The sequence below is a fragment of the Mytilus galloprovincialis genome, chromosome 14 (assembly GCF_965363235.1).
Source record: "Mytilus galloprovincialis chromosome 14, xbMytGall1.hap1.1, whole genome shotgun sequence".
NCBI lineage: Eukaryota > Metazoa > Mollusca > Bivalvia > Mytilida > Mytilidae > Mytilus > Mytilus galloprovincialis.
Genome location: NC_134851.1, coordinates 69,892,308 through 69,915,195, shown reverse-complemented (window position 1 = coordinate 69,915,195; position 22,888 = coordinate 69,892,308). Strand labels below are relative to the sequence as shown.

The window sequence follows — 22,888 nt, the reverse complement described above, 5'->3', positions numbered from 1 at the left end:
CAACAGGTAACAAAATCAATGATCCATAACGTAAGAAAGTACATGCCTATTATATTTTACAATTACTCTCATCATCATTCTTGATAAAAAGGTCTAAACTTTAATAAAGAATGAATGAACACGTATTAGTGATGTCTGACCTTCAGTTTTTAATATAAATTAATGCTTATGTTTTTTTTATATTGAGCAAAGTAACGAATGTGAATCTATTATACGTTAAAGGTTCTTACAATATCATATATGTCTAAACACTCTCGTAAACACTATACCAAAAGACCATGCAAAATATTTGAGCGCCGCATGTAAAACCATTAAAAAAACATGTACTGTTAGGAAGTTTGTTTAGTATTCAAAAGAAACGTTTCGCTTCTCTACTTATATAGTTTAGAGAGTATTCCTTTAAATTGTGTCAGTTATATAAAGTAGTGTGTATTTGTATTCTATTTATTCATCTAAATGTATCATTATAATATACATTTTGTATTTCACAACTATATATACTATAAGTTGTAGTGTGATTGATTGTTGTTTAAAGTCCAGTGGCAAATACTTCATGCATGTTCAGGACCAGCTGTAAGTTTATGACATGTATGGAACTCACCGGTGTAGTTTTCACGTGTTATAATAGATAAAAGAATAATTAATTTTTAAGATATCGAAACATAAAGGAGGCAAGGCGCATGGATTACCCGCACTTATCAGTTCTTTTCTCTTTTTTGTATTAAAAAAAAAAAATCGATTTTTTTTATATGTTTATATAATTTACGATAACTGTGGTGTATACGTGCTGTCTGACGAAAGATACATATGTGCCCTCTAAATATCTTTTTTTACTATGGATTGTTTGCTTTCGTACTGACGTTTAACACACAACTTTAATTACTGACTGTGATGTATGTAGAAATTCAAACGTACTGGAGAATGAAGGATGCAAATCCAAGCTTTGAATTAAAATGGTCATTAAATTTGCCACACAAATAAAAGAACAAGTGTAAGTGTTGGAATGACATATACAATATATCAACATGTGCATTGTCGGAGAATTTAATTTTGATTTTACTTTGGTAACTGGACAAAATTGAAGAGAGGCAGCCCAATCTTTTCTCCTTTTTGTTACGAGTACAAATAGATTTTATTTGCTTTATAGACATCGAATAGAATTCAGGGCATAACATTACGGAATATGATCTTCAAAATATACAATTTAATACCAATAACGTAACAAATACATTGTTTTTATATATATATATATAAAAGTAATTTTTTTATCATCAGTGCAAGCAGTAGCGTTTGTTTGATTTTAAAACACGAATCGATCTATACTATTTAAAATTACAATACGCAAGCTGAAACCGTACCAAGTGATTATTATTTTTGCACACGACATCTAGGCTGTCGTCCCACCTCTAACAGTAGACGGTTCTCTTGGTGGGGATATTGTGCATTCAACCGTGGATATGATAAAATATCTGTAATAAACAAAATTGTAATGTTTTGATTGTGTAATGTCTTAATTTTTAAGGTTACGCGGGTTCGGTATTAAGCGGGACAATTGGTATGAACACATTTCGATATACGTGTAAATTATATTAAAAGAAGCTTTCAAACGCAGTTATTTTCGAGGATATTTAAAGATACAAATAAAAAAATCCTTTTTATGTTTTTGAATTAGGCTTTTAATTTCCATTCCTAATTATATATCATTGTAGAAAAAAAATATTTTATACATTTAAAGTACATGTAATTCTTTATGCTAGCTAGTCCATGAATAAAATTGCATAAATCACAAAAACACATTCGGGAATAGCAAGAAAGTGTACCAAAAAAGTAGTGGGAACTTTACTGTTTTTTTTATCATATATATTTCTGATATATTTCCCGACCTATTCACCTATTTTCAAACTTGAAAAGGGACCCCTTTCAGCGGCACGAGCCTGGAACATGTACACATGACAGTTGTAAGTAACAGCTATATAAAAAATACAAGAGAAGATATGGTATGATTGCGAATGAGACAACTGTCCACAAGAGACCAAAATTACAACACTGTGCGGGACAAATTTGCCATTCCGGTACCGGCAAATCTGACTTTGTCGGTTTACAAGATATCAAAAAAAATTTTTGCCCAGTGATAGATTATTAAAAAATTTAAAAAATGCCATATGTCCCAACTTGTCACTGTTGTCACTCTTGTCACTGCAGCTGATTAAAAGTACATTTCCCATGGGAAATTTGACAATTCCCATGGGAATATTAGAATTTCCCATGGGAACATTGAAAGTTCCCATGGGAAAAATTACTTTTCCCATGGGAAGTTTAGAGTTCCCATAGGAACTTTAAAGTTCCCATGGGAAAAGATGAATACAAAAAGTTCCCATGGGAATGAATTCTTCCCATGGGAACAAATTTTCTTCCCATGGGAACAAGTTTTCTTCCCATGGGAACAAATTTTCTTCCCATGGGAACAAATTTTCTTCCCATGGGAACAAATCTTCTTCCCATGGGAACAAATTTTTTTCCCATGGGAATATTTTTTCTTCCCATGGGAACATATTATATAACAATACAAACATTATTTTCCATTTGAATTTTTTTTCTTCAGAAAAATTACAATTTGTTGCAAATACTGGATATATGTTAAAATAATAAAGTCAGCAGGTTCTCTGCATGAACTCAGTATGGTATTGTATAGAATGGACTTATTTACACCATTCAAATATTTGCCACTAAACAACATTCACTGGAGTTCTATTGAGAGTTGCATGAGACTCATAATATCCAGTTAAATATGGAGCAACAAGACAGGAGTTTAAAAATTAAGTTGTGTGTCTGTGTGTGTTTTGTGTTTGACAAACATTTCCTCTGCAATATTTATTTTGTGTGCCCTTTTAGAGTGTTTTATTCCAATATTAGTACTTTGATCATTTTAGGGAACTATTTCTTTACAGCAGAAATTGCAGATGACAATGTTGATACTGAGGAACAATGATGTCTTTATGTCGCCCAATAAGAGAGCAGCTGCAACAATATTTTTCTACTTTTTCCTCAAACTTTCTGTTGATAAAAAAGGAAGACAAAACCAAATACATCTACCTATCAAAATTTATTTCATTTAATAGAAAACAATTATATTGTAACACATAAGGGAATAAAGTGAGTGGTGTACTGAATTTGGAAATCTATATTGTCTATATTGTAACACATTATTTTACAAATTGGATTGTCAATATCACTTAAACAAAATGTCTCCAAAAAGTCTATGTTGATTTTATAACCTCTTCATCTCTTGTCTGGAAACCACTCTTTTCCACCCATCATAAAACTTGACATAATAGCCTGAAAAAGAGAACACTTATAATAATATATGTAATAAATCCAGGAATTGAATTCAAGAAAACTGAGTTACTGTTTCAACTAAAATATTATTGAATTCTCTTATATTTAATAATATTGTCTTAAAATTATGAATAATGTAAAATGGCAGATCTGGTACCCAATATTTTTTTCATTCATCTCGTAAAGAGATTTAGGATGATTTGAAGCTTTGCCTATTATATTGAATATCTATTTAGTTCAAAAAGCTACGTTTAATTATTATGTGTAATACACATATTTTGTTGCAACATTGAGGCATATCCACCTAAGCTTTCATTACTTATTTGTAAATCAGTCTTTTAACTGACAAAAGTTCATTTTTTGCATCAATTAAATTTTAAATTATTTAAGTGTTTGGTTAATATTTTATTTTTGTCAATGTAACTTACCATTTTTTCTCTTGCTGATGATGACAGCATTGTAAAAACTGCCATCAGTCCATCTTGCAGAAACTTGTGTGCCTACTGCAAGTTCATCCTATAAAAATAATTCAAAGCATTCAATTTCAAGGCATTTTCATATGTTTTTGACCATTCTCAAAAGATAAAATTAACTTCTTAGTGTATTTTTCTTTGCGACGCCCACAGCTACAATCAGACTGGCTTAAAAAGCATGATAAAAACAGAATAATTGACTTGTTTCACTCTTTAAAATATTTAGAAGGCACCAGGTGTATCTGGTAGTTCAAACCCAATAGATTTCTGCTTTTCAAAATTATAAAATGATTAAATAGTCATCAGATATGACATATTGTAAAAGTTAAATAAAATACAAATACAACAATATCCTATGCTTCAATGAAGACCATATTATCAGATGTAAATGATAATGGTGCATTTTCAGTGTAAATATTGTACATTGATGAAGTTATAACATTAAGTCTAATCATGTCAAATTTTCATACTAGTAACTGTTGAATACAAAAAACAATTACCTCATCCTGGTTACTGTCTGTATCATCATCCTGGGTTACTTCTTCAGTGGAAGCATTGGTATGCTCTACCTGTTGTAATATAAATAAAAACATAAGTCCTCAACATAAATAAGTACATATTTTTAAAATATCAATTATGGATACAACATGTCTGCTGGTGACAATTTAATACCTAACAGGTTAAGATTTGCATTTTTTTTTTGTATATTTGATTTCAACAATTTATGTCTCTTCAGTGATGATAGGAATCGAAACGTTATTTGGGAGGCCATACATTTGCCCTTGATTTTGGATCGATTCTTCAATTTTGAAGCTTCTAACTAAGATATAAACCCATAAGGGAACTATAATGCAAGCCCTAACTAAAAATATACACAAGTTTAAATTAAAAACAACTTTCAAAGCTCTATTTAGATATATATATATATTTGATAAATAGATATAATGTCTGATAATGTCTGATTTTTTGTTGTTGATTTGATGTGATAATAAATTTAAAAGATATCTTTGCAAGATAATTCCGACATTTTTTATTTTGGTAAACCTCTAATTCAGTTAAGACCTTTAAATTTCATGGCAGAATGCTGATTTGTAAAATTTATTTGTTTATAATTTATACAATCTCAAGATAAAGATCTTGAAATAATTCCTTAAGTTATATATATTCATTTTACAGTTAAGAAGATTGTTCATATAAGTCTATTTCAATTATATTAATTTCTTTTCTCTAAGAAAGATGGCTTGAACATGAACAGTTAAGCAAATTGTTTTTTCTTAAAAAAATCGTGTTTAAAAAAGTAAGAGACTTGAACTTAAAAAAATAAAATGTTTACCTCGCTCAATAAAGTTTTGAGTCTGTCATTTTCAGCTTTGAGGATAACATTTTCTGCTTTCAGTGAGTTGATTTCCTCCCCTTGCTGCTGAATAATCTGAAAGACAAATATAATTTTTTTAATCTCAAAATTAATAAAATTATGTATTTTAACACTGAATTCAAACACTTTGCTGTTATCTGTTTAAATGTATTAGGTATCTATCCACTAGTACATGGCTACATTGCTAACTATATAAATTTGCCAATTAAAGGCATTCAATGCTCTTTTGTCTTTTCTGTGTTTAGTAGTAAAAATTCAATGTTTTAAAAATACTTGTACATGTAGGAAGTCAAGCTCTTTATAAAACCTTTTTTAACCCAGTTTTCTGTAGGAAATATACCTTCCAATTCATGAATATATATGATAGTATTTGTTAATTCAATGGGCTGGTTGACATATTCCAGAGTGCCGTTATGAACGCTGGAATATGAACTTTGAATGTTTCATTACTTTTCTTCCTTACAATTCTGTAGTTATTAATTTTGTTATTCTAGTTTGTGTATAAAATTTTACCATGCATCTAATAACATTTATAAGCCCACTAGTTCCATTGAGTTAAAAAGTACAAAAACCGGAACTTCCGATCTGAGCTACAGGCATTATATGCCTTTCTATATCAATTTCACACAACTTTTTAGAATACAACAAAACAGCTTGGATTAACAGTGATCACAGGTCCATATCCTTTCATTTAATTCCAAAATCATCCCAAAATATTTAAGAAAGTCAAAAGTGAGAAAGTTCCTTTCCATTTTTGACTTTTTTTTTTAGATATAAGATATTAGAAAAATAATAATGATTTTTCTTTTTATATGCGTTTCAATATAACTATACAATTAAAAGTAAACATACCCTAGTCTGTCTTATCTCCTCTGTGTCATTTTGCTGGACGTGGCGATTGGTATCCTGTCAAACAAATAAATGTTTTATTATGCAGAAGAAGTAAGTAACTAAATATTTTGAAATTAATTGTGTACACTTATATATCTGAAGTTTTGAAACAAAATCTGCAACAAGAGATACAATAATCAATAACTAAATCACTGGAAAGAAGGAGTAATTGTTCTAATTAAGAAGTTTAATAAGCATTTTAATTACAGTCAATTGTAAGGAGTATAATTGTTCCACTCAAACCAATTAATATGAAAATTAAACAAAATCAGCAGAGTCTTGATAATGACTAATGGCTGATAAATAACATCAGATGATTACTTTTGCTATTTATTTTGACTCTCTTTTCAGCTTTATTTTATTGTCTAGTGACCCTCAAAAGATGTGTACCCACATCTCTATTTACTTATGTTTTTTTATTAAAAAAAACTAAGTCACATAATTATGTTTGTAAAACAAGATGGTTGGATATCATAGTGTAAAACAGATTTGAACTGTCCATGGATCAGAACGTTAAACTCTAATTGCACTTTATCGAGAGACGACAGAACAAGAACACAGAACAAGACATCATGTACAAGCTTTGTGGAAATTTATTAAAAGAAACAATCAGGTACTTATATAGGAAATAAGAAAGGCTTGTGGACAACTGTTACAAAATTTTCAGTGTGTCGACTTATTGAAATTTATTTATCTTTACCTTTAAACTCTTGCCTTTTTCCCTGAATTCTTTCATGGTAGTTGTGCCGTTGACCAACTGCTGTAAGGCAAAGCGCACAGGTCTCTCTTCTTTAAAGCCAACAAATGACTGGAACAGGCCTCCTGTTAGTTGTGTGGTCTTGAACGAGGACCTCACCATCCCTTGGGTCATGCTGTCTTCTAAGTCTTTGACTATGTCGAAACAAGACTGTGGCAGTGTGGATACATACAACCTCTCTCTGAAGGTCCCTCCAAACGTACCTTCCTATAAAAATATAAAGAAAATTAAAAATATTTTGGTCAATCTTGTATGCTTTTTTATAAATAAAAAATTGAATACTTACGTTCTACAATAAATATAATTTCAATCATTAATTTTTTAGCCCAAAAATAAGTAAATATGTGATGTTTTTTTTCAAATTCACTACTTAAGTCTGAATTTTAAGGTATTGCACTGTGTGGTTCAGGTTATTATATTTATTATTGCATGTATGAAGAGGAAAAATATGTAAAAATGTTAAACAGATATTTTTTTTTCCCTCAAAAATTAATATTTTTTTTTATGTCTGAGAACCAAAATATCTGCAAATATCTTGTAACTGGAGACCTTAAGCATATACTTGATTTATAATTATTTGGGATAAAACTTTATACCTTTTCAATCTTTAATTCTACTAATATAACTATAAGAATGAACACATTTGTTAAATTTATCTCTTCTAAAATTAAAATATGGTATTGCTAATAAGGAAATTATCAAACAGAGTTGAATGTTAGTAAAATATATTTTTTTTTAAATTGAAAGTTTGATATTATTTTCATGATACGAATCAAATTCTAATTGAAAAATAAATACATACCATGCCCCTCTCAAAACCAAGAGAACTAGCACAAAGCTGTCTCCACTCCTTGTGGCTTGAATCCCAAAACTGGTTGTATACATAGTCTTCCTTTTTTGGGTGCAGCTCTCTCATGATCTGAAATTCATAAAGAAAATGGTGTTATTATATGTGCACCAATATGTGTTAAAATAAATTTACATTTCTATAAAAATCAGTATTAGTCCAGTCAATCGAGCATAAATTTGACCTTAACCTTAAAGTAATTGCAACAGAAGATTTTTAAGTTTTAATCTTTAGCATTATCCCCCAAATGGACACAGTAAAAAGTCTTGTAAAAATCTGAATTGAGGAAGACTAAAAAAATCACAATTTAAAATTTCTATGGAGATTTGCATTGAAAAGGGAGATAACTCTGCAAAAAAAGGCTGAAATATCAATAAAAATTGATACAAAATTAAAACTTTATCGCTTCTTTTCAACAGAAGGTATTGATTCTTGATATTTTAGCAATCTTTAGAGTATGAAAAACAAATCTAAAGATGTTTTCATATCTTTTATCAAATTTCACTCTAGATTTCGTAATTCATTAGATGACCATTTATTTTCAACATGTCAAGGTAAGGAATCTCGAATTAAATAAAAATAATTTATCATTTATTCCTCTTTTTGTGGTTTAAAGTTTCAATGAACAAAACAGTAGCTAAACAAAAATAACATACAGATACAAACATACCAAATTTTCACATAATTTTTTCAAAATGGTCAAAAAGCCACAAAGTTGCAATTTCTTACATGAAAAATGCACCCAATTTTTTTTAACCATAACCCATAATACGGTGAAGTATATTCCATGAACAGAAGATTATATAATATAGTCAAATACAGACTTATTACCCCATCAAAGTATCATATTTGACAGAAATTTTAAGAAAATACACCAAAAATTGACAAAAAAAATAATCAATTTAGTGGAGTTATCTCCCCTTCCAATGTTAATTTCCATGGGAAATAAAGTGATGATTTTGCATTTCCTAATCTCGATTTGATGGGAATTTTTTCTGTGTATTTTTAGGGCTTGATGCTATAGATTAGAACTAAAACATTTTCTGTTAAAATTAGTTCAAGGTTAATACTAAGTCTGGACTATATCTGACAGTAATTGGACTCAACATATAAAAAATTAAGATGTGGTATGGTTGCCAATGAGACAACTCACCAGAAGAGACGTTTGTTCGGACTTAGTTTTTGGTTATCATATAAAATATATGAGCAAGTTTATTTTTCTCTATGCATAAACATGATAAATATGTACCCTTGTACCTTGAACAAAAAAAATATAATGTATATATTGTATATCAATAAAAGAAATGTCAATGATAGAAATTATGCTGAAATTTGATCACAAGAATCCAATGGTGCAAGTATCAAATGACAAACATTTAAAAGAAACTGATTGTCACCAAACTAAACTAAAACTAAGCTTAAATTTTCCTTATCATAATCTAAATAATTGATGTAAGCTATTCTATAATTGTAGACTTGTTTTACATAAATAAGGCCGTTAGTTTTCTCGTTTGAATTGTTTTACATTGTCTTATCAGGGCCTTTTATAGCTTTTACTTCTTAAGCATGTTCAGAATATTATGTGAAGATGAGCTTCATTTTTTCATAGATTGCCTTCTAAATGTACTACATGATATTCAAAGGGAATATTTCTTTCAATACATTTCTAACAATTTTCAAATTATTAATAAATCTTATAAATTGTTATAGTTCGGCTGTTTTTTACTGTTTTGAATTAAGAAAACTCTTTATCATAAAATTGGCCCATTGACTCCTATTATAATTTTCTAGTGGTTTGAAAAAATTATTTTGGAACTGAGAATTATTAACTCGATCCTTTACATGTTTAAGGAGTTCAGGTATGAATGTTGAAACTAAGTTAATTAAATGATTTGAGAATGAATGCAAATAATGTAATTCTATTCTTTTATTCACAATATAAATTTGTGGGTTTTGGCTTAGATTCTGACCATTGAATGCTAGTAGGCATATTTACATGTGACTTTTATTTTTGTTGTTACAAACATTTTATGTAAATCAATCATGCCAATGGTATCTAATTTTGTGCACTTCATGGCCATGGGTCCTGTAATTTGTGAAATAAAATTATTTTAATTTATTTCATAGAATTTTGGCTACAATAATGTCCCCCCTCCCCAACTTATACTGAAAATCGAGTTGCACTTGACACTTGTCTCATTTATTATGCAGGATATCTATAATCGATTTAAGAGGATATATATATAGGGGCAGATATATTACTGAAAGATGAAACGTAGGCTCCCAACCACCTTTAATTGCCATGGCATGAGAATGACGACTTGATATTATTGAAAACATTTTGCTACCTCGTCCGTTTGTGTACCTTCGAAATATATCATTATGGTGACTCATTAAAATAATGTGTCGGTATTGTGTTAAGCATTATGTGGAGTAATCGAAAGATACCAAAGATGCAATCGTGTAATCCTGCTAAGATCTGTTCTCCCCAAATACACTTTCGTACCCGTTACGTAACACCTCACACTTTCGACCCACAGGTCCGTTCGAACCCTATACGTTCGCATAACAGTTGAAGTATTATAGAGGGTCTGGACGGGGTTAATTGATTAAAGAATAATGCCCTTAAAAACTGAAGAATAGAGAATAACAGGCCAAGAAAATTGATTAGAAACATTTGTGGTATAATTTTTGAAGATTAGAGAAAAAAGGGGTGAAAATTAAAGGTCTACAGAATAACAGGCCCCATCAAGACCCTCATTAATTAGTTTCAAATAATCCTGACTTAATAATTTTATTTGATTGTCAAAAATTATAAAATATTAAAAAAATGAAGATTAGAGAATAACGGGCAAAAAATGAAGATTAGAGAAATTTGTGGTCTAATTTTTTGAAGATTACAGAAAAAAGGGGGTTATATTTTTGAAGAAAAGAGAAAAAAAGGGGTGAAAATTAAATGTTTACAGAATTATAGACACGACCCCCCCCCCCCTCCCCCCAAATCAAGACCCTCATTAATATAGTTAAATAGTTTCAAATAAAGTTACGCCTGATTTACAAATCGGGAGCATTATTATGATAATTTTTTAGTAGTAAATAGTTTCAAATAAAGTAAAGCCTGATTTAAAAATCGGGGGTATTATATAATAATTTTTTTATTTGATTATTAAAATTGATAAACTATTGATTATGTCACTGGGTATACATTTGTATTGGCGTGACGGATTATTACCTCCCCTGTAAAAACTGAAAACTAGATCGAATGTCACTTTATTTTATACAATGGAAAATATTTTAATAGCAGTTTTCTTTTAACAAAAACAAGATTATTATTGTGAACTTTATTCAACTCCAGAATGCCTTTATTTTAAAACCATGAACAAAAATCCCAACTTACTTTTAGCAATTTCACTCATCTTATATACAATATATACTTTATTATTTATAGTGATCTAGAGTATAACCGACTTGAAGACTCACAATCAAATTAAACGTAAAAGCAACATAATGAATGTGTTTTTACCATTCATGAATAAAACTATTAAGTGAAATAGTAAGTTCAATCTATTATTAAAAATCCATGCAAGTACATACCTCTGAAAAAGCTACTGTGATGGTAACTGTCCTGGCAGCGGCTGCTGGTTTAACGTCTACTACTAAGTATTTCTTGTTGAAGTCTCTCTGTAAAACTAAGCAGTCTTTATCTGACGAAAACCACCAAAGTTTCTGCTGACTAGTTGAAGACTGTGATGCCATTGTAGAGTAGTATATGTTAATTAATCGAACGCAAAATATAAATGAACCGTAATGTGTATTTTTTTCTACCATATATATACCCATTGTACTATAAATTGTTAAAACAACAAGGATGACATGCTGGAAATTGTAATGAAAAGGGAGGTACCATTCTTTAGAATGAAAGCCTGTCACCATTCATTGTTTACACCTGTGTTTCGTCTTTCCCAGTGACATGTGTATTTGAAGGTAAATTCAAAGACACTGAGTGTTAGAAATACAAGTGATATAGGGTATCCATCCATAATACACAAGATCAGAACATACATCGAAAAACACAATACCTTTTCGTGTCATTACATGATAATAGTCACTAACAATATTTGTTTATTTTTTATTTATAAATTTTTCTTTAAGATCAGTTGCAAATTCTTATAATTTTACCTTTCATACGTCAAAGAAACTATGGTTGTCGTTATAAATCAAATTTCCAGTAAAAATACGTTAAAATATATAGATCGCAATATAAAAGAAAATCTATGAATATATGATATATTTTTTTCTTTGCAGACATATATTTATTTAACCAATACCTGAATTTACAAAAAGTGCATTGTTTAATTTAGATCATCACCACATAATATAGCTATAGAAAAGAGAAATGCAAATATAAACCTTAGAACCTGTACATTGTGTATTGATATTGAGGATGAAATGCATTTTATTTTATCATGTCCTGGTTTATTCCTTGAATGCCAACATCCTTTGTTCTACCGACAATTTACCTGTAAAATTATGTTGGCGTTCAAGGAATAGGTGCTAGTAGTTATCACAACAAAAGTGCATGCTTATCAAAACTAATTAAACAAATAGGTAAATACAGGTAGCTTAATCGAGTTCATGTTTGTCTAAAAATCATATGTTGCTGCTCCTGCTTGAACAAATATGGATTCTCTTAAAATGAAACTTTCAAAAGTGTTGCATCACAAAGTCAGGACTGTAAGGATTCCAGTTTGCACAAATTCTACAATAGACTCTTTGGACTTTGAAGTGGTTTTTTTCAATATTTCTATAGTTGTGTGTGCTGTAATATCCTACCATATTACTGATTAAATTTCCTGAAACTTTGTAAATGTGTTAGATTACTATTTTGTTTATTTCAGTTTGTTCAGGATATTCTCTTGGTTATACAATTACACCTTCTTTTTTTTTTTATTGTGAGTGATTCCTAAAAAAAACATTGTTTAGTTGTTTGTCGTGTTCTCAACTCATCTGAATTCTTTTTACCATATTTCATGAAATTTCTTGAAACTTTTGTAGAGTTTCCCGCTTAGAGGCTATCAAATTAATTTAATTATTTTTTTAATTTCATTAATTGTACAACTGAAATCTTCATATAGTTTATATTAACTAATAAAATATTTAAATTGATATGGAACTAAACAAATCTCTTATATCCTTTATTTAGTTTGAAATAGTTGTATTAAAATAAAATTTCATTAAATTTTTTAATATTTCTTATGTTATTAACATATATTCATTCCAAACATATTTTTTTTATAAAAAGTAATAAAACGTTTTAATTTTCTTTATTTCTTTAAAATTTATGATAATTTTACCCCTAAAATCTTCTATATTTCCTTATGAGAAAGTGATAAAATGTTGCAATTCTATAAAGTTCATTAATTATTTCTAACAGTGAAATACTTATAAAAACACCTATTGCTATTATATAAACATCTATTGAAATATTTTTGTTGGCATTCAAGGAATGGGTACCATATAAAATGTTGGCATTCGAGGAAGACACCCATGTCCTTTATTCAATTTTGCGCAAACATTTGATAAAACCATTTTATTGGCATAAACAATCTGTCTACACTTTTACAATTATTAAGCACAACCTAATGAGGAAAAAAGTTTATAGCGCAACTTACGAAAATATACATTTAGTGCACTAAACTCAGAAGTGACTGTTTTCATGCAGTAAGTTGATTTAATTTGTAATTCATTTTTTACATATCTATTTACTATTTGAAATTATATTTATATATTTTTATGTGTATTTGATACTTGTGTGTGTCTGTTTTATCATGAATTTATGATATTTTAGTAATCAATATTTAGTTATTATAATAATCATACATGTAACTATTTATATGATGTTAAACATTTGTTTAATTATATAGGAATTGAAAAGTGAAAATCCCAGCTATTATAGTAAATTTTATTTCGTTTTTAATTACAGTGCAGAAACATGAGGCAGATAAAGGTAGTCGACTTGCCGTTTGAAGACTGGAGTGATATTGAAGGCTCCGATACTAGTAAGTAATTATTTATTGCATTTATTCAGAAATCAATATTTAAACGGTTATATAGAATTAAAAAGATAAAGAAATAAATAGAAAGGATCCAGAAACAAGCAATTTGCCTACAATACTATATCTTTATTACCAAAGTCTATATAAACTATAGGTATACAATTATATCAACATCAATAATATATATAATATAACCACAATGGTATATATTAATAGATTAACCTTTCATTAACCGGTGGTCTTTCATAATATATTATAGTGGACCAGTAAATGTAGCTTTATAGCTCACCTGAATTATATCATCAAAGAAGTGTCTTAATTTTTTTCGGAGTAAACGGACAGAAAGTTACAAACTGAATAATACAGAATGTCATGAAATTTACAGAACAGAAAGTATAAAAAAAATGGTTTTTTTAACAATAATATGATTGTTATTGGTTTTTTTTTAAATACTAATTTCGTTTACAAAGTTGCTTTATATATTACCAGAGACATATGTCTCTGTATTATAGTATAATTTTTAAATAAAAAAAACAATCATCAGTGGCGGATCCAGAAATTTTCATATTAAAGTGGGGGCCCCCTGACTGACCTAAGAGGGGGCCCGCTCCAGTCATGGTCCCCCTACCCCCCTAAATCCGCCTCTGATTATGCTTTCAAAAGAAAAAATCGTATAAAACTTAGTTTTGTCCTTTCGTCTTGTGACTTTAAAATAGATGTCAGAGCGAATTTAGAGGGGGGCCAGGGGCCCGGGCACCCCTACTGAGCCTTTTCTGGGAACATTTTGCTTGATTATAATTATAGGGAATCATTGAAACATTCTTTTGCCGACAGCGGAAATATATATAAAATATGTTATTTTGTCTGCTCTAATGTCCGTGCTCGATATTTTGACAGCTTCTGGTAGGTTAGAGGATATAAAAGGGTTTAACACTTTGGTTTATATTCATGTTATTACAACACATAAAAAAAATAAAAAAAAAATAAAAAATGACCATTATTTCAAAAACAATTTTACTTCTGTCAAAAAAACAAATTTATTTTAAAATATTTTTGACTTTTGAAGATATGTGAAATATTTTACTGTAATGATTTAACAAATTTATGATCATGCAAAGAGATTTGTAACTTTAATTTATTCTAATAACCAAGAACGTGTAACTAATAGACGTTGTAACATACATCGTGATAAACATAGTCAACATACAGTAAAAATATAATCTCAAAAAATTATTACCAATTAAATCTTTCAGCAATTTTTGGTGAGGTCTGTTTTCATTATCTTATGGGTTAAACACAAATACAATTTTTTATGATTTTAATATGGTAAGAATACACTTCGTCAGAAATTAAAGAACTATATCATGGCCAAATAAACAATAAAAATTCAGACATTTCTGCATCTTATGGCATCTATTTTATAAAAATCGATCAAAGAGCTACTTCGTAATAATTTCTTGAAAAATATTGTTAGTTTTATATCTGATAGGACCTTTTTTTAGTGTGAATCTCACTTTTGTCCAACGATCTACAGTGGCGGATCCCGGCAGAACTTTTTTCATAAAAGGGGGGGGGGGGGGGGGGCTGGGCGCTAACTGACATAAGAAGCCTAAGCAGGGCGCCGCTACAGTGACGCTTCAGTAATTCCCTTTATCAACCAAATTTCCCCCACAAGATTTTTTTTGGGGGGGGGGGGGGGGGGTCCCTATAATGTCTCCTTGATCCGCCTTACCCTATGATGACTATGATCATAGATAGGCGCTGCCTGTAAAATAGCTGTTTGATAGTGCACCTCAATAATAGGAGGATGATACAAAAGAGTATAGATTCAACTAGTCTGCAGATGCTGAAACATCCCCATTTAAATTCAAGTGAAAACTTTTGGAACAAGCTGATACACAGCCGTTGATTACAGGTTTGATGTCTTGAAAAAAGTAAAACCCTGACACATATGCTTAATACAACGATCAAAGACACCAAAAGTTTTGAAAACTTGATAATGTATACTGTAATATTTCAATTTTTATTTGATAAAGCACATGGCATTGGTAGTCCAAATAATAAGGCAGCAACCGTTTGATTTTCTGGGGGGCCATGGATTTTTTTTCTGGACAAACTTTGTTTTTCGCCTCAGAAAACAATCTATTTTTTTTGGTGACAAGACAAGTCGACAATTTTTTCTTTTACTATTAGTATTACATATAGTGGCAGCTGAGGGTGAAACAAACAACTTTTTTTTTCTTTTTCTCAGGGTTGCATGAAAACAAATTATTTTTTTCTCCAAAAACTGGAAAACTTTTTTTCTCCAAAAAAATCCATAGCACCCCCTTTTTGACTTTTTGCAGACACTTTTTGTGGTCCTCAAAAAGTAAAAAAATAGCACAAGGACCTAAAAGCTACGATTCTGCAACCTCCCCACCCCCACCCCCCCACCCCCCCGAAAATCAAATGGTTTCTGCCTTATGACGTCTTGAAAGGCTATTAAATAATTATTTTTTTTTTACGCCCCACAGGCTATTATATATTTTTTCTTGGAACAAACTCAGACAAAAAGTCACTTCAGTTTTGTGATTATTTTTCATGCAAACAAGAAAACACTTATTTTAAGAATATTTTTTTTTTTTCTTTATTTTAAAAGTAATAAATTAATAATCATGTTAATGAAGCAACTTTGTAATAAAAACTTATTCAATAAATGAAGGCGAGTATAATTGAGGAGTTTTTTCCAATGATGGATGACCTAGAACTTTAGTAGTCTATTGTGTTACATTGTCATTTCGGGGTCTGTTATAGCTGACTATGCTGTGGCCTGTATGGGGTTTGCTTATTGTTGAAGGCCATTGAGATGACATATATTTGTTAATTTCTGTGTCATTTTGGTCACATTGTCAATCATACCGCATCTTCTTTTTTATGCATATTGAATTCTTACACAAAATATAAAGTGTTTATAATAAATTCCGTTTTAACTAAGACATGTTAGAGCATACACAATGCAAATTTGTCAGGGTAAACACGCACCCCAAATAGTGAATTTAAACTTGTAAATCAATTAAGTTAGTTTGTAAAGTTGTCAAGGTACAAACTATTGAAAGTTTTTTATCTTAACAAATCAGGGGGAAAATCATAAGCATTCGTTGAATATAAAACTTTTGTATTGAGAGAATATGATGCAACTAACTTATCCTGCTTGAATCTCACTTCCATCTCCTCTTGGGTGAGTAGGTGACTTAGACATACAGAAAGGATACTTTTACTTAAAAATAATTGAATAAATTTACAAATTTTAATTTGTAATGCACAGATTCTTTTCATGATTAAAATGTAATAGTTTTCATTTATCAAGACTTAAATGGTTTATGGACAAATTCTTTAACTTCTACATGCTTTATGTCGGTAAACGTACAGAAAGTTGCAAGACATAAATTTGATAGGACAAAAAGTCACAAATGATTTTTTGACAATTGTTTGAATAATATGACAGAGATGTCTTGAAATATTTAATTTTTAATAGCTATATTTATAATAAAGATTAAAAATATGTCATTATACTTGAAAAATGAAGATTTATTTAATTTTAATCATGTAAACATGGTAAAGGATTCATTTCTTGGCACCACGAAGCCATTTAAGGGGGCTCATTCTGGGTATAAATGAATTTTTTTCTAATATATAGGATTTCGCTATATTTTTTCATAAATGAACTTTATCATATACTTAAAAGAAAAATGAAATAAAAAAAATGGGGTCACCATTCATTTAAGCTAAAATCTGCCTCTGGAAAAAACATACATTTTTGTTAATGTCCTTTTTTTCTGTTGAACTAATAGGAGAAAAAGAGGAAATATCGAAATAAAATAATAACCTAATATAAGAAATCACTTAAATTTTACAATAATTTAGTTTATGTACAGCTTATTTGAAAACAATAATTAAAAATATAGGTCACCGATGAGTTAAAAAAGATATTTCAAATTTCAGGCCAAAAAATGGCATTTTCGCACCAAAGGGAGATAATTTGGAGCTTTTTCAAGTTTTAAAGTCATCTGAGGCCAAACCAAATCATTTTTGTGGGTTGTTTTTTGTACCATTTCATAAAGTAACAACTTATAGTGTAATAAATAAAATTTGTAATGAAGAAGTAAAGGTTTAATTTTTTTGCTAAAATTTTTGTACCCAGGAGCCTCCTTAAGTACAAAACCACTTTGACATTTTGTTTTTTTTAACAATTATTTGATCATCTTTGATAATACAATAATTGAAGTAAAATACCAAAATGCTTTTGTAAAAATGAGGGTTTTATTATTCAGTGAAAATAATCGGAAAAACGAATTGTGATTTTTAAGTTTTGATTGTGACTTTGTCCTGTGACTTTCTGTCCTACATTCCTGTATGTCCTGTAACCTTTGGTCCTTTCAAATTTGTGATTTTATGTTGTGCCTATGATTTCTGTCTGTTAACTTACAGACAAGACTTATCATCAAAGATTGCGGAATAATCAAATCCATTTAGAAAAATTTCTTTAAATTTTTATTTAGTTATACCTTTGACTTATAATGAAAAATAGTGTAAAATTTTGAAATAAAGGAAAAGAAGGACCCTTAATACTTGTAATAATTATACTGTATGAAGTCTTATAAGTCAGAAGGACAAATTTGGTAATTTTGTTAACCTTTAAAGCCCTATACATGAGGGTAGTAATGGGGGTACCTTCATGATGTACAACAGTAAAAATTCTTGCCAAATGACATTAAAGGTATAGTTAAGTGCATGACAATGAAATGAACACTTTTTAGACGATAATAAAATGAGCTAAGTTTGACGAATCACACTATTTGACGCCTGACGGGGAAGGGCATTATCACCCTCGTATATTTACATGTAGATATATATATATCTATATATAAATCAAATGTGGATCATTGCTTTACAACCAAAGATATATATAAAAGAAGAATACAACTGTTATTATAACTTTTTGGTGTCTTATGTGTTGACTCAGATAAAAACACTTTCTTTAAACATGTCAAATGTGCTGTACTCTTGATGACCTACAAAAGACCTAACAATGGGTGAGTTTCCTGAATTATCAAATTACATATATTATCTTTTTTTTTCTCTTTCTTGTAGGAAGTAATACTGTAGATGATAACAGTGATGATAACCTCTTTACCACAGTAGGATATGCAAGATCAGAGGGTCAGTTCAAAAACTTTTTTCAGCAGAATACTGTAAACCAACTTATTTTCGCGGATACTTTATTTCGCGTTTTACCCTTTCTTGACCACTTCGCGGCTATTTAATTTCGCGATTATCTGATTTATTTGATGAATTTTATTTAGGAAAAATCAAAGATTGACATATTCGCGACGATTTATATTCGCGTTATTTTTCTACTCGCGAAAGTCGTGAAAATAAGTCGCTCGCGAAAATAAGTTGGTTTACAGTATTACATAAAGTTTTCATGAATCATCTAATCAATGTGAAGCACAAATATAAAATTTTGATACTGGTTTACATGTGAAAACTGGAGTGGTATCATTAAATGATAATGAATGATCTTTGTTCATATTGTTTCAATTAATCTGTCCGTCTATGACATGTATGATATATAGAAGGAAGATGTGGTATGATTACTAATGAGACCAACACCTCACAAGAGACAACTCTTCACGATGTTCACAAGAGACCCAATAACATTGAATTTGGCAACTATAACAAGTCACCTTACATCTTTCAACATTCAGCAAAACCCATACTGAATAGCTATTAAAGCTTAATATAAGCATGATAAGTCTTTACATTTAAGGAGGATTAACCTGATTCACTAACTATGCTAATGTTATATAGAAAAATAGGTTAATAGAAATGTGATAGTTTGAAAATAATGCTTTCCAAGGTTCCTGTAATTGTTACAATAAGTTCCTTTGTGATACGATTAACTTCATACAAATGAAATCTAAAATTGAATATTAAAATTACAGTTTGAGATGATTATATTATCAAGTACATTTTTTTTCAGTTTTGAGTGAAGATGACAAATACCAATCTTCAGAAGAATCTGATCAAGGTATGTGTTTAATATAACAGATCCAAATTAAACCAGAGCCATGTATTTTTTTTAACTATAGATTTTTTTACTGATAATTTGTATAATAATAAAGATTCTGTCAAGTTGGAACTCAATGATTAGAAGGGAAAATGTTCTTAAAGTCAATATCTACCTTCTTCCTGTTTTCATCCAAATTTATATTTATCAAATGTTTCATTTATAACAGTTAATACCCTCAAATAACACTTTTAAAACCTTTAAATTGAAAACTATTAGATATTGTTTTTGGTTGCAAGAAGCTATTTTGGCTTTAAGAAGCCTCTTGTTGAATAATGTTCCTGCCACTGAGGTGAATTGATGTAAATTGCTATCAGAACAAGTTATTATTTCCTGTCATTTATTTTTCAGAAGTGCAGAATAACATGCTTACAAATCTGACGAATGTGATGAAAAATCGAAAGCCAGGAAGAGCAGGTAAACATAACTAGAGGCTCTCAAGAGCCTGTATCGCTCACCTGATTCTACTTGGGTTTTTGAAATCATATGAAAAAATATAAAATTTGGCTAAAAGTGACAACACAACCTCATTGATAAGGAAAGGAACATGTTTAATTTCATTCAAAAGTCCCCCACTGGCGGCCATCTTGGATGGCGGATCGGCTACAAAGTAACAACACTTTGTCAGCACCTCATAAGGAACATTCATGCCATGTTTGGTTTTATTCCATTCAGTGGTTCTCTAAAAGAAGTCATTTGTATGCATTTCCCATAGGGTCCTATGTTAAACTAAGTCCCCTGCTGGCGGCCATCTTGGATGATGGATCTGTTACAAAGTAACAACACTTGGTCAGCACCTCATAAGGAACATTCATGCAATGTTTAGTTTTATTCCATTCAGTGGTTCTCTAAAAGAAGTCATTTGTATGCATTTCCAATAGGGTCCTATGTTAGGCTAAGTCCCTGCTGGCGGCCATCTTGGATAATGGATCGGCTACAAAGTAACAACACTTGGTCAGCACCACATTAGGAACATTCATGCCATGTTTGATTTCATTCCATTCAGTGGTTCTCTAAAAGAAGTCATTTGTATGCATTTCCCATAGGGTCCTATGTTAAACTAAGTCCCCCGCTGGCGTCCATCTTGGATAATGGATCGGCTACAAAGTAACAACACTTGGTCAGCACCACATTAGGAACATTCATGCCATGTTTGATTTCATTCCATTCAGTGGTTCTCTAAAAGAAGTCATTTGTATGCATTTCCCATAGGGTCCTATGTTAAACTAAGTCCCCCGCTGGCGGCCATCTTGGATGATGGATTGGCTACAAAGTAACAATACTTGGTCAGCACACCATAAGGAACATTCATGCTATGTTTGGTTTCATTCCATTTAGTGGTTCTCTAGAAGAAGTCATTTGTATGCATTTCCCATAGGGTCCTATGTTAAACTAAGTCCCCCGCTGGCGGCCATCTTGGATGATGGATCGGCTACAAAGTAACAACACTTGGTCAGCACTCCATAAGGAACATTCATGCTATGTTTGGTTTCATTCCATTTAGTGGTTCTCTAGAAGAAGTCATTTGTATGCATTTCCCATAGGGTCCTATGTTAAACTAAGTCCCCCGCTGGCGGCCATCTTGGATGATGGATCGGCTACAAAGTAACAACACTTGGTCAGCACCCCATAAGGAACATTCATGCTATGTTTGGTTTTATTCCATTCAGTGGTTCTCTAAAAGAAGTCATTTGTATGCATTTCCAATAGGGTCCTATGTTAAACTAAGTCCCCCGCTGGCGGCCATCTTGGATGATGGATCTGCAACAAAGTAACAACACTTGGTCAGCACCTCATAAGGAACATTCATGCCATGTTTGGTTTCATTCAATTCAGTGGTTCTCTAAAAGAAGTCATTTGTATGCATTTCCCATAGGGTCCTATGTTAAACTAAGTCCCCGGCTAGCAGCCATCTTGGATGATGGATCGGCAACAAAGTAACAACACTTGGTCAGTACCTCATAAGGAACATTCATGCCATGTTTGGTTTCATTCCATTCAGTGGTTCTCTAAAAGAAGTCATTTGTATGCATTTCCCATAGGGTCCTATGTTAAACTAAGTCCCCCGCTGGCGGCCATCTTGGATGATGGATCGGCTACAAAGTAACAACACTTGGTCAGCACCTCATAAGGAACATTCATGCCATGTTTGGTTCCATTCCATTCAGTGGTTCTCTAGAAGAAGTTCAAAATGTAAATTGTTAACGACGACGACGACGGACGACGACGGACGACGGACGACGGACGACGACGACGGACGACGGACGCCAAGTGGTGAGAAAAGCTCACTTGGCCCTTCGGGCCAGGTGAGCTAAAAATTCATTTTATTATTCCCCACCTACAATAGTAGAGTGGCATTATGTTTTCTAGTCTGTGCTTCAATTTGTCTGTCCGTTCGTCCCACTTCACAATGCTTCAGGTTAATGATAATGCAAATGGGGCTTAAATTCCTTGTACTTTGGACACATTTATTTGTTTATAAATAAAAAGAGATGTTGAGTATTCACCAGTAAGACAGCGTTCCAACAACAGTAAATAACAAAATGACAGTTGTCAGTCAGGGGTACTACCTGTACAAATTTTTTATTTACTTGAAGAGGTAAAAAAAATAATTTAAGTGAATTATAATTTGTGAATAATCTCCCTTGAATTTTCTCAAAAAAATTACTGATATAAGTGATATTTTTTTACAATCCCAACAAATATCTCAAATATTGAAATGTCAAACATGCCGTTTTAATGATTTTTCCCAGCTTAGCACATAATTTTTTATTAGAGTTCAATGTTTCATCTCATTAGATCAACAAAGAAACTGATTGTGCAAATATGTAAAGTATTAAGTATCAAAGATTAAAATTATGTTATTTTCTTAGTTTGATATTATTTTTTTTTATTGCTTACTGGAATAAATAAGCTGTCTAGTTATAATCAAAGTTAAGTTATTCTTGATAATGCTGATTTGTATTCAGGTCGAGTGTATTAATCTTATAAATATTGACAATTTACATTTTTAAGAAAGAATATGATTTGTTTGTTTTCAGCAA

The 22,888-nt window shown here is 30.6% G+C and overlaps 1 protein-coding gene across 1 annotated transcript; it reads right to left on the bottom strand.

Moving 5' to 3' along the window:
* Positions 1 to 3,198: 3,198 nt before the first annotated feature.
* Positions 3,199 to 7,754, bottom strand: LOC143058655 (uncharacterized). The gene is made up of 7 exons (XM_076232119.1): positions 7,635 to 7,754; positions 6,776 to 7,039; positions 6,037 to 6,090; positions 5,143 to 5,238; positions 4,310 to 4,378; positions 3,765 to 3,852; positions 3,199 to 3,336 (listed from the first exon to the last, which is right to left on the bottom strand). Exons 1-7 carry the CDS (start codon positions 7,746 to 7,748, stop codon positions 3,269 to 3,271), a joined length of 753 nt encoding a protein of 250 aa, XP_076088234.1. The 5' UTR covers positions 7,749 to 7,754; the 3' UTR covers positions 3,199 to 3,268.
* Positions 7,755 to 22,888: the final 15,134 nt, after the last annotated feature.